Source organism: Atta colombica, unplaced genomic scaffold, assembly GCF_001594045.1.
Source record: "Atta colombica isolate Treedump-2 unplaced genomic scaffold, Acol1.0 scaffold205, whole genome shotgun sequence".
NCBI lineage: Eukaryota > Metazoa > Arthropoda > Insecta > Hymenoptera > Formicidae > Atta > Atta colombica.
In genome coordinates, this window is record NW_017259300.1 from 1765695 (window position 1) to 1782204 (window position 16510).

A 16510-nucleotide genomic window follows, 5' to 3' on the forward strand; every position below is an offset into this window, starting at 1 on the left:
GTAGAATCATCGGCAGGGTCCAGTGAGGTGATTAACGGTAATTCGCGTAACGTGGCGTAATCTCCGTCATCGTCAGGCCCGCCGTCTGCGACGCCTCGTCTGGCTTTTCCCTTATTACTAGAAATCAAACGTAACAGTCAAATAATGTCCTATTTCTCCACGCGTATACAGCAATTGCCGAAGAAATTCAAGAAGGACGGAGAAACAGTGAGAATGATAGGTTTGGATAAAATATATCAAGCGGAATAGATATGGATATACACAGACAGATAGACAAAAGAAATGTAAAGAAATTCTTGAAAGTTTTGAAATCCATACACTAACGCACATAAATGATGACAAGATATTGAAAGTAAAAAGAAATAGTTCGAAATATTTGAATTCAAGGCATTTGAACATTGATAACAATAATAGATGACACAAGAAGTTAGTAGAATATAAGGAAGCACAACTTGTACTATTTAAGGTGAATATTATATACGAGTATATACGTAGTAAATTGTGAGGACAAGAAGACAGAATGTTTTAGGATTCAATAGTTATAGTACATCGTGCTTTACTGAAATAAAGCTCAAGCTTATCAATATATATGTATATTGTATACTGCCATACATTGTTTTACTTGGGGAATATTCTTTCATTTTACGAAGATGCGAAGAGAAGAGAAAAGAAATACTACCATAATCTAATTATAACCGTTTGAAAGCTTCCCTTTCATAAATATTTAATTCTTCAAACGCAATAAGAAACATGAATAAAGCGCTACTTGTATTACAAGTGTAACGTGGGCAAAGTGATGAAAGCATAGAAACAGATACAAAGACACCAAGAGGAGGGAGGAGGGTAGTTACCGCGAGCCTGACGTACTAGGCAGGTCGTTAAAGGTGACCTTATGCTTGAGCTTCTTGTTCAGCCAACCCTTATCGGACGTCGGTGCACCGCTGGTGTCGCTCGGAGATTGTGTAGGCGAGGGACGTAATTTTGGCCTAAGCCAGTAGATCTGCTCATCACCGTCAGCTGTCGATTCGCCGTCGACTCCATCGACGTTTCCACCTGTAATCGGCACGGAAAAGGATAAATCGCTTTCAGGTATTAGCCGGGCGTACTTTCATCGATCAGAATTTAAGCCACGTTCATTCTATTTCATGCCCGACAATTCGTATCCGCTGTCTTTGCTTCAAGCAAAAAAAGAGGAAACCACTCATTCTTGAAAAAAATTCTATTGCAGAAAGTATAATCGGATATAAAACAACTCAATCTTTCAAAAATATCATTTTTCTAGTGGCGCGCTAAAAGAAAAGTTGATGTGTCCGGTAAGAGTAAAAATCCGATTTATCGGTTTCCGGAAGCTCTTTGCTCTTTGTTAGAACTTTTCTGTTACCTTGCGATCGCGCTTTCCTCTCTATGGCGGCCTTCTGTATTACACTCATGATAGCTCTCTTTGGCGAACTGTCGGCGATAGTGTAAGTTCTGCCGTTACCGACGACGAGCAACGGCGCATTGGTGCCATCGTCCTCGTCCCTTGCCGAGAGTAAATCGACGTCGGTCACAAGTTTGACCGACCTCGCGGATCTCACAGTGGCGCGTCCGATGGTCACGCGTAACTTAAACGTCCATCGTTGCTTGATGGTGAGGAATATCCAGAGTAGCAACCAGAGGAGAAGATGTAGGATCATTCCGACGATGCAGGCAAGGATGGCACCGTCCAGGCTACCGCGATATACTACTGTGAAATCGTAGAGCAATGGCGCACTGCAAATCACGATTGCCAGGAACACGACGAACGCGGCGCAATGCGGTAGATAGACCCAACCGTTGCCCTCGCGGCCATCCTTCGACAAGATCACGCGACGCTCACGTTCCTGATTCAAGAACGCTGTAAACCTGCACAACGCATATCACGATATAAAGTTATAAATTACATTTCGATTTTATAATATTGCTTTTCTGAAATACAAAGAATTTAATCACACACAATAAATCTATTTTGTGATTTATATATTTTTAGATGTAGCTAAGTTAAAAAAAAATGTGTTTCTTTCTTCCTTGTCTAATGCGGACTACTTTTAATTATTTATTTTTTTTAATTAGAAGGACTTAAATAGAAATGTTATTTCTTTTAAAGATTCTTTTGAAAGAATAAGAAGAAAATATCTTGCGATACCAATGGGACTGTTAATTGTTATCCTTTGTGTTGGATGCTGGGAAAGTTGAGAAAGGAAGATTGGGCTCTATTGAGGAAACCATTGAGTTTCATACTGAATAATAACAGTATCGGGGAGCACGGTCGTCTGACTTACGCGTACAAATGCTGTTTCAAATTAACGAATTAGCAAGTCAGATAAAAGACGGATAAATGAAACGTAAAAACTACGGAGTTTGATGAACTTCGCGATAAAAATTTTGTTGCGTTTAATAAAGAAGAGATAAATTATAAGAAAAGTATAAATGACGTCAATCTACGATAAAATAATGTTTCAATAATTTAGTTGTTTCTTAAAGTATTTTTGTCTGCTGAATACAAATCCGATTTCTAAATGATTACTACGTCACAATTTTGAGAAAAATGGTATCCAAGAATCAAAAAGCAATACTTTTTAAATCACCGCTTATATTTTCTATATAAAAGTTATGTATTTTGTGAATTATCTCCGTTTTGTGAATCATCTCTGTCTATATTCATTTTTTTAATCAACATTGTCAAAATTTTTTAAAAATTTTATTAATGTTATGCAAAAATAACTTTTAACTTTAAAATATATTTGTTTTTTTTTCGGTATGATTTTGCATTTTCGAGATATAGCAATTTGACAATAGCCATATTATATTTTATCAATTTTATATTTCATCTTGATTTACAAGAGAAATTTTATGTCTTTTAATTTATAAGGAAAGGAACCTTCTCTGATAAGCTTTAATGTATTGTTTTGTACACGAAAATAACAGATATGTAATTTTTATATGTAATCTATCACACTTTTAAGAGATAAAACAACTGTTAAAAAAAATCAGGTTTTTTTTTTAAACAAATATTATCGACACTATGATAAAAAAAAACGTTAAAATAAAAGTTGAATAAAATTTCAAAAATACTTTATAGTAACAATTTAAAAAATTTTGTTTAATAAAAAATTTTTTTATTTAAATAAAAAATAAAATAGATACCAAATTTTTAATTGCAATTATTAAGTACTATTAAAATCATTTAACTTCAAACATTTTTTTCTATCTTTTATGGTTTCGACGATATTTGCTTAAAAAAAAAAATTTTTTTTTAACGAATGTTTCATTCCTCAAAAATGCAACAACGCATGTATAAAAAAATACGTTATCTTATTTTTGTCTACAAAACATATTAAAAGCTCATTAAAATCGGAGGGGGATCCTTTTCTTGTAAATTAAACAAAAATTTTGTTACCAGTGTTACAATATCACGAAAACTTTAAAAATCGTCGTTTTTTTTTTCTTTAATACTATTTTTCTTAAAATTATGACATGATAAATAAATTTAGAGAAGAGAATTTGTTCAGTTCTGAAAAACGGATTACATTCGTTCAGGCAATGATTCCAAAATATAAATTCGTGGACTAGTGTAATTATTAAATATATCTTTATATTATTAGATATTAATTGTAAGTACATTTTTATATTTTCAAATAAAACATTTGATAAACATTTGGTTCAACGCTTCCGCGATGATCCTCGGTGTAATCTAAAGAGTAAATTTGTTTCGTTATTCTTATCTGATAACGGATGGACCAGAATAATTTTCTTCACGAAAGAAAATCCCGGGAAGTAATCACAGCTAGAGTTAATCGAAGTACGAGCCGAATAAGCTTGTGCATAACATGTAAATATTTACCTGCCATGAGCGTAGAAGTACATGACCATGCTGGAACAGAGTACTAAAAAGGACAAGAGAGCAAAGAGCACGAGAGTTACTGGAGGATCTAATAGAAAGTAAGAATCTCCAAATATTGTCGAAATTGTACTGGTTGTCGGCATGGTGCGATGCCGAAGATGCGGCAAGACCTTCAAGGCACCTACCACTTGGACCTAAAAATACATATAAATATAAAAAAATATATATAAATATATATAAATACATATAAATATATATAAATAAAAATATATTGCTATTATAATGAAATAAATGTCTAAATATAATTATTATTGTTAAAAATAAATTTTTTCTTTAGAACATAAACAATATTATCTATGTAGGTATACAAAAAGTTGAAGGATTAACCATTCTTCAAAATAATATAACAAAAAATGAATTCCAAAACTTTGGATTTGTGTTATTATACCCATTTTAGTAAAAATTTTAGTAAAGTGGCTTCACATTTTCTTTTTGAATTTTTAAAAGTTTCTCTTTCGACTTATACTAATGTTCTGAGGTTTTTCAAATAAGACGTCGTATTTCACGATACATTTCTCGAGGACTTCCGACGTTTCTCAGATTTCTTGGCGTTTTATTAACTTTTATTAAGTTTTCTTGTATCCGCAAGAATATCTCGTATAAGCAAGAGCAAGCCGACTGAGACGTTACTGAAGTTTCCTGTGAGTTTTAACTGGCATCGAATACTTTGCGTTGCTTACCTTGTAAAGGACGGACATTCCAGCGTAAGCCAGCAGACTCTGCGCTGAATTTACGACCAATTGCAGACTGAAAATCGTGCCCAATGCTTTGTTGCACGACCAGAAGACGGCAGGGTATCTTACTGAATAGACGCCGAGCGCGGTGGCGTAATTGAGATATTCTAGAGTAATCGGACCGTATGATTCAGCTGAAAAATAAAATATGCGACGTGAAAATAGTCTCATTTTGAATGAGCGCATTTTCACGCTATTTATTCTATCAAAGTGTGGTTAAGTGAAATTTACCTATTCGGCGCATTATTTTACAAGATATTATGAAAAATGCAACGTTCTTATTTTATTGTTTTGCCTTATAATTTTCATATCGTCATTTATGAAAAAATAAATGCTTTTTTGTTTCTTTATAGAGTATTTCAATAATCTTTATAGAGTATTTTACTATTTTTGTAATGCAGCTTTATTAATTTTTGCTGTAAAGATATTTTTTTATTTCTCTCATTTTGAGAAGGTAATTAACACTTTCATTTTACATCTTATCAAATAAATACTACACTTTGTATTTTTATATTTTTGAATATTATTATAAACATAGTTTTATTCTTATAATTTTTTTCTTATAGTTTTTATTGTTTAATTTTTTTCTTATAGTTTTATTCTTATAATTTTTTTCTTATAATTCTTATAATTTTATATGGTTGAAAAGATCTTACACTTGTGCATAGAGTACATATTTTGAAATATATGCAAAAAGTTCTCAGTAACATATAATTCATTAAAATATTTTAATGAATTTTATGAAACGTAAAAAAGTTTTATGACATATAATAATTTTTAATGCAAATTGCTAATAACATAAATTACAATAAAAATAATATATATTAATATCCTTTCAAAATATAAAAAAAATATAAAAATACAATATTTTATTGAATTACTTATTACGTAATATGTACAAAAGTACAAACAAATAATGTTCTTGTATTTTTATATATGTTATATAACAAGTGATTCATAAAACATTTTAAAATTTTAGAAAGTTTAAGAATTTTTCTGGCATATCATTTTTATTGCATTGCTGTTAAATAATTTGGAAATATAAAAGAATTAAAAGCGTTACAATCTGATATGGAGATTAATAGGCTGGTTTACCTGTTTGAAGTTCCAGATTCAAGTTTTCAGGATGATCAAGATCAGCCAGACTGTTCATTGTTAACGACATACTTTGAGCCGTCATATTTCCTTCGACAACTCTAATAGGTTTAGCTGTGGTGGATAGTCTCATGAGATTCTTTGCCTTCGATCTACCCTTCGAACTTGCATTCCTAGTGATGGGTCTCGCGATTGGACGTCTTGCAGTACTGTTTTTTGGGAGCGATATCGTTTTCGAAGTTGTTGAAATCGTTTCAGTGTTCATAGATTTGCTAAGGATCGTACTAGGGATCGAAGTAGTGTGGGATAAAGGTGGATCTGTGATTGGATGAAGAACGGTCAAGAATTTAGTAGTGGTCTCGATACGAGCCTCAACAGCATCAGGAAGCGCCATGTTTGTTGTAGGTATTGGAGTGGTTAATTCATCGAGGTTCTCGTTAATATCATCATCCGTTACGAAAGGTTGAGAAGTTACTGAACCAGTCATGGTACTTAAGTTGCCGATCGGATTCATAAAACTTAGTAACACTAAGCGATCGCGATGTATCACCATCCAGTCCAAATCGGTTCTCCATATGGTATCTGTAATAAAATAATAAAATATCTATTTAAGTAAAAAATGTAATAGATATCAAAAAAACTCTCCATAAATTTTCTTAGTTACAAAATCATAAATCTAACACATAAAAGTATAATCTATACAAAATATAATCTATATATTCAATGCATTTAAATATTATTTTACATTTCGTATTCTTCTGTTTGAAAAATCTCATTGTGTAAATATTTTTAACAAGAATTTTGAGAAAAGAATATATTATAAAAAATAATACATATATTTATAATAATGAATATCATTTTTAAAAATAATATTTTTAATTATATTGTTATTAATATGATTTTTAACAGTATCTGTATATATTTGCGAAATCTGAGTGGTCATCTTTTAATACATGGCTGTCATTTTTTCGAGTTTTTTAATTTTTTTTTGCAAGAAGTGAGCCGATTCAATTATCCTGCAGCTGTTAGATAATCTTTTTTGCGATATCCTGCTTTATAACTGGTTTTATTGCAGTAAAGCGATGCGTTTGAAAAAGGACAATGGCATCACGAAACGTTTCTTCGATCGAGTGACCCTCGTGAAGAGCCTCGTGACAGAGTGTTTCGAAAGAGATAAGTGTCATCATGGTATCGATCATCGCTTTACGTTATATTTGGTCAACACTAAAAAATCATTTATTCGCGAAAAAATGAAAATTAATGAAGATATTATATTCAATGTGATTGTTGTAATTTTTTAGTTATAGTTTAGAAATATTATACTCCTATTAAATATATGGAAATACGATATTATAACAATGTAACTAATTAAAAATTTTAATCAATAGCAGTTTTAATGAAATAAACAAAAAAGTTATTAAAACAAGAATGACATACTTATTGAATTGCAATAATTATTGTTACAATAATATTAACAAAATTATTTCTAATTAGATTGTTACTAGCTAATAATGTTAATAGATTTCTTTTCTATGCACTACAATCAATAGAGTTACATAAATTACAATGAATAATTGTAAAAATAAAATTATTAGTAAAAATTTAATGAAAACAGTTATTCAGTTAAATTTAAAGTACTTGTTCGATTTTTATTTGACATAATTCATGATTAATTAATATAATTATATTTTTAGTGCAATGCTATAATTTTTAATTAAATTTTTTTTTATATGTTCTGATTCATTAAACTTTCATTTGCTATAACTTTCACGGAAGTTTCTAAAAAAGTTCTGAATAGATATTGAAGCGCGAAAAAATACCAATATATCGATTCCTTGTCCGGAACAATTCACTCCCCTCTGTCTCCAACATTGATAAGATCTTTTTTTCTTCCACGATTTATCGGCGTAAGGCGCTTCTGAGGTTCTTTCAAGTTTCGTTTTTGTCTCGATCTGTTTCTTATTGGCTCCGCTTTCTTTCTTGCTGCTTTTAGTAACCTTTGAACTCCGTGCGAACATTATTGATTCGATTGAATACGTAATAACAGTTAGAAAACAAGATTTTATTGTCATTTACTATAATATTTAAAAAATATTCGCATGTCCGGCGCTGTTTCACTTTGTTATTATGTGTATCCATAAGCATTATGTATACTTTGAAAACAATTTTAAAATATATATATAAATAATAAAATATAAAACCACATCAGAAAAACTTGTAATATTAAAATTTTTTGTGTTATTTATACATTTTTTTTTGTAGAAATTTCTAGTTTTAATAAATATGAAAAAAGCAAGAAATTTATATATGATATTTCATTAATATAGTTTTTAAAGTAGACGTCTTTACACACACACACACACACACACACACACACACACACACACACACACACACATGTATAATTATTTTACAATTGAAATTAATGCAGTAGTTATTTTATGTGTTTGTAGTAATATAACTTGCTTACATTTTTTTATTTTTGTGATAAAAGAATTAATTTTTTATTTTTATTATGCATCTTTAGATTTTATTAATACATTAAATAGGTATCATGCGTTGAATTGATCTTTTTTACACAAAATTCATTGTGTTAATATCCTATAGATGCTAGATGAATGCCGCACTGAATTAATTTTATCGCCAACGGAAAATTAAATCTGTCTGTCTCAGTAATTGCTTTTAGTTAATGAGCTCTTGACGAAACTTTGCCGTTTGACATAATATTCGTTCAGATATAATATTGCGACAATATCGGCAATTCACGTTGAATGGTTAAATTTTAATTACAATTATTTTCGACAATGTTAAATGATGGAATTAAAGAACTCTTTTATGATGGATTGTAATCTTATCAAATTTAGAAGGAGAAATTTTTATATTATCAATTTTTTATCAGATTTGTTTTAATGTGAAATTATTTGATTTTAAATATTAATACATTGATATAAATAAAAAGAGATATTTTAAGCAAAATAAATTTAATGCTGTGAGAAAACGTTTAAATTAGCAAGCTGTCGGATCAAAACGAGCGTAAACCGTCAGGATCCCACGTGTTCGTCCGAGTGTTTCTGATTCTCTCGTAAATGGACAACATAGAACGATAAATGCTGAGAGAGCGAAAATCACGCGGGAAATCCAGACGAAAGCACAAAGTCGCGCTTAATTGACCGTCCCTCACATTCTGACCATTTATCCTTTCCTGGGGCTTCGAAATATTTTTAGCCTTGGAATACGGCGTAATTACAGCCAGGGGATTAAACTTGTCTCACTTTCCGAGGTCCTTTCGAGGCTGAGGTTCCGCATTCTCAGTATCTTTAATCCCGCCAGGGATGACGTAGAAGGGGTTAAGTGCGAGAAGGACAAAAATGCTGGTATTCTGCAGCCTTAAGTCAGATTATGTTGCTTTCATTTGACCTTTTTTGCAGCGGCAAACGCCACCTGGTAATGTTTAATTACACAAAATTGCATCCAAACAAATTATAAATAAAAAACTAACGTAGATGTATTATATCCAACTAATAGCATTAAGAATAAGAGAGATTGAAATACGGAAAACTTTCATATACGAGTAAAACGTAATAACAGTACAATTTAATATCAATAATAGTCTTTCTTTTTCTTTTTTCTTTTAATTTCTATAATTTAAAAAAGCTGATACATTCACTTTGTAAGAGATTGTTTCAACTTCTCAACTTGCAATAAGGTACATGTATGTACAGAAGAAACCATCTTCGATTCGAAGTTGTTCTACTATATATCCAAAATGCGTCAATAGCAACCTCTAAGAGGAAACACAGTTGTTCCTGTTGGAGACTTTTGAAGAAGAAAAACAAGAAGTCTGCTCTTCCAGACTTGTTCTTCTTCTTCTTCTTTTTCTTCTCTTCGTCTTCTTCAGTCAGACTTCGGAATGGTTTTCTAGCTAAGGACTACAACTGTTGAATATCGAACGCACGTGTGTTACACGAAAATATAATTACTTAAGACTGCACGAAAATTTAATAATTTGGGAAATTGCAGTCAGTTAGTCTTTTGATTATGGTAAATGAGATAAAGAGCTTAGTTAATTAAAATGTGTTGATACTGGTTGACATTTCGTATTTAATGAGCGTGGACAAAAATATTTCTGTGCAAATCGACTGTATGTGCATTATTGCAAATTTACCAGTTTGTGTAATTGTATTATATAACGATCACTACCAACGAAATTTGCATTCTTGATAAACATATTTAATTGATTTATTTTACATGTTTAATGGCTTATAAAACCAGATCACCGTGCTTTTCGAGTATTCTGATGCATTTATCATAAAGTTATTATTGTTTTAAGCAGTCTGTCCTTTGTTTAGATGTGGCTTCGTGTTTTCGTTCACAATGTATCGCAGTGTGCATCAATCCCATGTGTTTTCTTCGTTTATAAGCTTAAATATATTTATAAGAAACTTGAAAAAACACAGAATTGATGTTATTCAAACTTTTCTGAAAAGAGTATCATTGTTAGATTAATAAAGCAATTCTATGCTTTTTTATCATTTTAATTATGTAATATTTCATATTTCAATCTGAATTTAATTTGCAGAAATTACAAAAAAATAATATACATCTATATTTGTCTATATAGTTTATCTATATTTGTAATAATAAAGGAAAATATATTAATATAATTATTTTTAATTTTTATGTTTTTTTACATTATACATCTTTAATTTTTCTTCTTTCATAGATTGTATTACTTATTATGTATGTATTATATATATATAAAATATATATAGTTCTATATCTTTCAACAATAAGTATATTTAAAAAATACAGACATAAAATTAATAGACAACTATGGAACGAAACATCTATGCTATGTGTATAATATTAATATTGCATTTTAATATAAATACACTTATTTAATAGCGAATTCGATTAGACGCATTTAGTGCGCACTGGTGCATATTAAAACCATCGACATAAATTGACGTAAAGTTGTGTGTTTAAATCCTCAATACATTTTATTGTGCTTTTAAATAAAATATGTATTTTATAATTCAAAATATTTCCATTTTACTTTTATACTCAGATTAAATCAGTGTACAATGGTTTTAATATGCATTAATAATTAGTGCAATCAACCAGAATCACTATATATAAGCACATCTGCATGAGACTTTATAGATATTTAATTAATAGATAATTTTAAAGCATTTCAATAATATATCAATAATATAGAAAGACAAATTTAGAGTTCAAATTCGAATATATTATAGATATGTGTAATTTCAGTTTTAAATTATCAAAGAGAAATAAAAATAAAAATTACTTATTACAAAAGACCAATTAAATTTTCAATAAAAATTTTATAGAGTTTTTGTTTCACAAGAAGAGGACGCGTAATAATAATCGATTGCATCGAAATTCGTTGCAGCGATAGGTCTGCACGTTAAATGATACTGGATAAAGGGATATAATGTGCTTCTCAAGCATTTGTGAGAAAATCGATTAAAGTTTATCGAATGTTGGTCTTCAATAATTTTTTACTTAAATACTATTAACTTTACAAAAAAAACTGCAAGAGACAAAAATCATTTATTTTCTTTTCATAGAACTTTAAGAATTTTTTAAGAATTTTTTATCAATTTTTTTTATCGTATGAAAATACGATATTAAAAAATTCTAAAAAAATTCTGAAAAAATTCTCAGAACTTTATGAGAAGAAAATAAACAATTTTTGTCTCTCGCTATTTTTCTGTAAAGTTAATAATATTTGAGAAAAAAATTATTGAAAATCAATATTCAATGATTTTTAGTAATTTTTAATCAATTTTCTCACAAACGCTTGAGAAGCGCATTATATCCCTTTATCCAGTACCACTTGACATGCAGATCTATCACTACAAAGAGTTTCGTCGGAATCGATTATTCACATATCATGTCGCGTCCTCTCTTTGCCAGAGTCAAATTTAAAAGAGAAGATTTTCCACAATTGTTAAATAATTCAACCGTAGTATATTAGGTGTACAACTTTGCTTCCGCCGTTTTCCTATAGATTGCTTTAGCGATAAGTGGTGGTCGAAATAAATAGATCATAGACGTCATACAATAAACTTGGGCATCTGTCAACATAACCCCATAGAAACATTAGTCGATTTGTGTCTGCATCATAAAGTTATTCTCGATTAAAAATGTCAGTTTACGAGCCAAATTCTCGTCATTTGCGGGAGGTTTTAATTTTTTGCTTCAATATGAAGAAATCTGCGGCTGAGGCTCATCGAATGCTCTCAAATACTTATGGTGAGGCCGCTATTAGTGAAAGAACGTGTCGTGAGTGGTTTCAACGCTTCAAGAACGGTGATTTTGACGTCCAAGGTCATGCTCTGTATTTGGTGGGACCAGCTCGGCGTAGTGTATTATGAACTGTTAAAACCGACTGAAACAATCACAGGCGATCGGTATCGAACGCAATTGATGCGTTTGAGCCGAGCATTGAAAGACAAACGGCCGCAATACAACGAGAGACACGATAAAGTGATTTTGCAGCATGACAATGCTCGACCCCATGTTGCGAAAGTGGTCAAGACATACTTGGAAACGTTGAAATGGGAAGTCCTACCCCACCCGCCGTATTCTCCAGACGTTGCTCCCTCTGACTATCACTTGTTTCGATCAATGGCACACGGCCTGGCTGACCAGCACTTCCGGTCTTATGAAGAAGTAAAAAATTGGATCGATTCGTGGATAGCCTCAAAAGATGACCAGTTTTTTCGACGTAGGATTCGTACGCTACCCGAAAGATGGGAGAAAGTAGTGGCCAGCGATGGACAATACTTTGAATCATAAATGTATAACCAGTTTTTTACAATAAAGCCTCGAATTTCGGAAAAAAAACGGCGGAAGCAAAGTTGTACACCTAATAAATGCAATTAATCTGCGTTATGAATTAAGAATGTACTTCGCTCCGAAGATAATGTACAGTTAGATCCCTAGAGGTGAGAAATCTTTTTGTTGCAGACGTTTAGTTGATCGCGGGATCGAGAAAAGTAAATTCCAGTCGTGGCAGATAATCTCTTCTCCGCGCGTATGCAAGTCGTACGGATGCGACTCATCGAGCCACTAACGGTCACATTCAAGTTCATGAATACAGAAGAGAGCGACGTCGGGATCCGGTAGGAGGGTAGCTGCCGGCAGGTTGCAGCAACCCCTGACCCCCGACCAGCCACCCGCTTCTCTCGCTTCATCATCGGAGAAGGGGAACAGTCACGACAGTGACCTTTGTAATGGCGTTATCATGTCGACTCGGTATTTCAGTTCGGTAGACAAAATACTACCTTATAGTTCATATTAATGTATTAACGGGCCGATTGTATGGCATCCTCGTAGAAACGACTTTTGCGAATGACGTTAACCTTCGCGCGAAAGCATGTTTCATAAAGGCAAAGGGCATGGGATACCAGCATTTATTTCTTATCGGATATGTATTAATTACACAGCATGCTTCGAACTTTAAGACCAAACCGACTAACCTTTCCGTAAAATAACAATAATGAAAGAGGTCATCACGCTGAACTCTCGCTTATGAAGAATTATATACACGCGGATGTGATATCTATTATGTTCTTGTGATATCTATTATGTTCTTTAAACTTCACAATGGATGTAAGCCTGTTAGATGACATATTGCGAAGAGAAAGGAGAGAAATTCTATGCGTCTATTTTGATAATACACTAGAAAAAGAGTTTCATTAGTTGAAATTTTGATTAAAAATAAACAAATCAGAATTTTTTGATTGAATCTAATATGAATCTAATTAAATAAAAGATAACCAGAATTTTATAATCAAATTAAAATGATTAAAATCTTTCGATTCGTTCTTTTTCAACATTTTTTCTCATAGTATACAAATCTATAGTACGTAGACTATATGTCACTCAAAAACGAATGGCAGCGCAATTTTTTGTGACCCGATCACACTTGTGATTTAAAAATTATTCATATCGAAGCGTATGCGCGGATAATGTATCGTTGAAGCGTGTTATTGGCATTACCGTCTGTATGATCGCCTCCGCACGAGAATGATGCACCACATAGAGCGGTAATGATAACACGCATGCATATTTTACGGGATATCGGACGCCGGAGGAATTGCTCGTGAAACATGTTGCCCTGCGTTTGAGTCTATGAATATGAGATGTACGTCAGGAGATGCAACTTGCGAGGCACAAATGTGCGCATGATAAACATCTTACAGTCACTGTCGTGATATAAAAGATATGTAAATTATTCATTGCAAATATAATTATGTCTAAAAATTTATATGAAAATAATTTATATGAGTTTATACGATACGAGTTTCAGCTGATGAAGTATATTATGGATCTACTGCATTTTGCGTGTATCTAATTGAATTCATATCCATTTGAGTTTAGGGCGCTGCCCTATTTTAATTTTAGTGTTAATTTAACACATTTCTTGTTTATTACCACTGTAAATGAACTACTTTATATTGATTTTATAGAGAACACTTTGTATTGATTTCATATATATATATATATTATGAATTCTAGAGAAGTCAATTTTGTCAAAGATTTTTATTTATGTATTATTTTAATGTGAAAAGTTTACTTAAAATTTTTACATTATTATATTATATAAAAAAATAATATAATAGTATATGATATCAGAAAACCGATCACACAAAAATCTGTACAGCAGAAATGTTTTTTTTCTTTCATTTCTAGTGCTAGATAAGTAATTTTAATGGTTTTTATTATTGATCAACTTTTGACTAGAAACTTCCAAATTTATCATTAATTTCAAATGACAAGAATTTTATAAATTTTCTAAAAGAATGATGCGTAAATTAAAATATTATGAGATACATTTGCTCTATTATAATGAATAATTCTACTTTTAATTTAGATATAATGTAGTTTAGATATAATTTCTAATGTAGGAGAATGCGCAGAAGAACAATATAATATTAAATGAGAAATTTGTTTTCTATCTAGTGACATTTTTGTTTTCTGCGGAAACAAATTCTTCTATGTGGATCATTATGGTAAATGTAGGTTCTTTTTTAATTAAGGGTAATTTAAATATTGTACAGGAGTGCCTAATTAGTACCGCTCCTATAACCACAAAATTTTGAAGAAAACGTCAAAAGTTTATGTTTTTTAATAAAATTGCGAACATTCATTATATTATTTCGAATGATGTAGAAACGCGCAGGCTCGGTTACAATCGCCGACAATTACATTTCCGATTTTGCCCCTTGCGCGTGTGAGCGAGCATCATACAGCTCATAAACCACCGGCACATCCCGGCACTTCCGGCCGCGCGGCGCAACGCCCCGCGTTCAACTAAATCACCGATAATGAAATTGCGTAGCAAGTTGGGTGATAGGCTTTCGAGCGTGTTGGCGTGTCGACCGCGATAGACAGGTGCTCCGTTGGTGTAATCGGCTGGTCGATCCGGAAGACGAAGGGTTGGAGAAATGGGCGCAAGAGTGCACGGATGGAAAAGGGCGGAGTCGTTTGGTGTAATTTTATGTAAACTAATTACTCGCTAATTCGGTTATGGTCAACGTGCACGGAATAGAGCCGTCAGCTGGTGCAATCAACCCCGCAAGGGACATCGCAGAGCAAACAGAATCAGCAGGTTGTGGAGAGGATGGAAGTGAAGAAAAGCGAGAGAGAAGAAATCGCGGGGACAGAGAACGACGGAACATCGCCATTCTTCCTTGTTCATCGTTCTTATGGTCCCTTTCTTTATTCGTACGCGTCATTTTCGCTTCGTGATTGTACCAGAATGAAGAGAAGAATCGTTCACTATTCTTGACAGTTGTAGTTGCTTATTCAAATTCTTCACTCCTGTCTCGTGAGAGAATCCTTTGATTATATGTATAAGTAATCATGCTGAAAGCTTTCAGAATTAAATAAAAAGTTTATATTATTTTAATTATTCAAGCAAGTTTTGAAATAATTTATGCGCCCTTCTTTTTTGATATTTTAATTAATAAAAAAATTGGATGTGTTTCTGAAATTCTTATTATGAATTAATAGCATAACATTTAGATACTCATTATTGAAAATTTTATAAATTAACATATTATATAGTGTATACATTATAGGTATTCCAAAAATTGATATAAATTAAAAAAGTGATATAACCAGAAAGGAAATAATTCTTTCTATATAAATAAATCGAAAAATATAGATTACAATTTAAAATAAAAAATATAGAAATAGTATAGAAAAAAATAGAATAAAATTTTTTCGTATGGAACTCTGCTTTCGGGAAAATCTAATTTGAATATTCATTAAATATTCATGCATTAAACTATCCATAATCTGCTTGGTTTATCCAATCTGACTATTCACCGTTATTTCTAAGTCTGAACTTGGTGCAGTTTGAAATGCAAATTTTAATGTATTTATTTTATTAAGTAAAAAATGATTGAAAATGTCTTCACATATTGAAGACAAATTCTTACTCGGTGAATTAAAGATGCAAATAAAAATGACGATAGACAACCAGATTGGATGAACCAAGCAAATGTAGTAGTTAAATATAGGTGTAATTGACGAATATTCAAATTTAATCTCAAAAATAGAATATTTATGTACGAAAAGATTTTATTTTGTATTTTCGATTTACTTTTACATAACGAATTATCTCTTTCTCGGTTATACGATTTTCGGAATACCTTATATATATTTTTATGTTATTATATATGTATAGTTATATTATATATATTATATATATTATATACAA

General features: G+C 31.4%; 1 protein-coding gene across 1 annotated transcript in view; it reads right to left on the bottom strand.

Annotated features, from left to right (window-relative positions):
- LOC108687315 (protein tincar) overlaps window positions 1–16510 on the bottom strand; it is a 37305-nt gene that overhangs the window by 3695 nt on the left and 17100 nt on the right. Inside the window, exons 4-9 of the mRNA XM_018193009.1 lie at window positions 5752–6333; window positions 4603–4790; window positions 3863–4056; window positions 1382–1884; window positions 852–1053; window positions 1–117 (exon numbers count right to left, since the gene is read on the bottom strand). The exon at window positions 1–117 is cut by the window's left edge and continues 11 nt beyond it. Of these exons, the coding sequence (XP_018048498.1) occupies window positions 1–117; window positions 852–1053; window positions 1382–1884; window positions 3863–4056; window positions 4603–4790; window positions 5752–6333 (1786 nt within the window). The remainder of the gene's footprint in view (window positions 118–851; window positions 1054–1381; window positions 1885–3862; window positions 4057–4602; window positions 4791–5751; window positions 6334–16510) is intronic.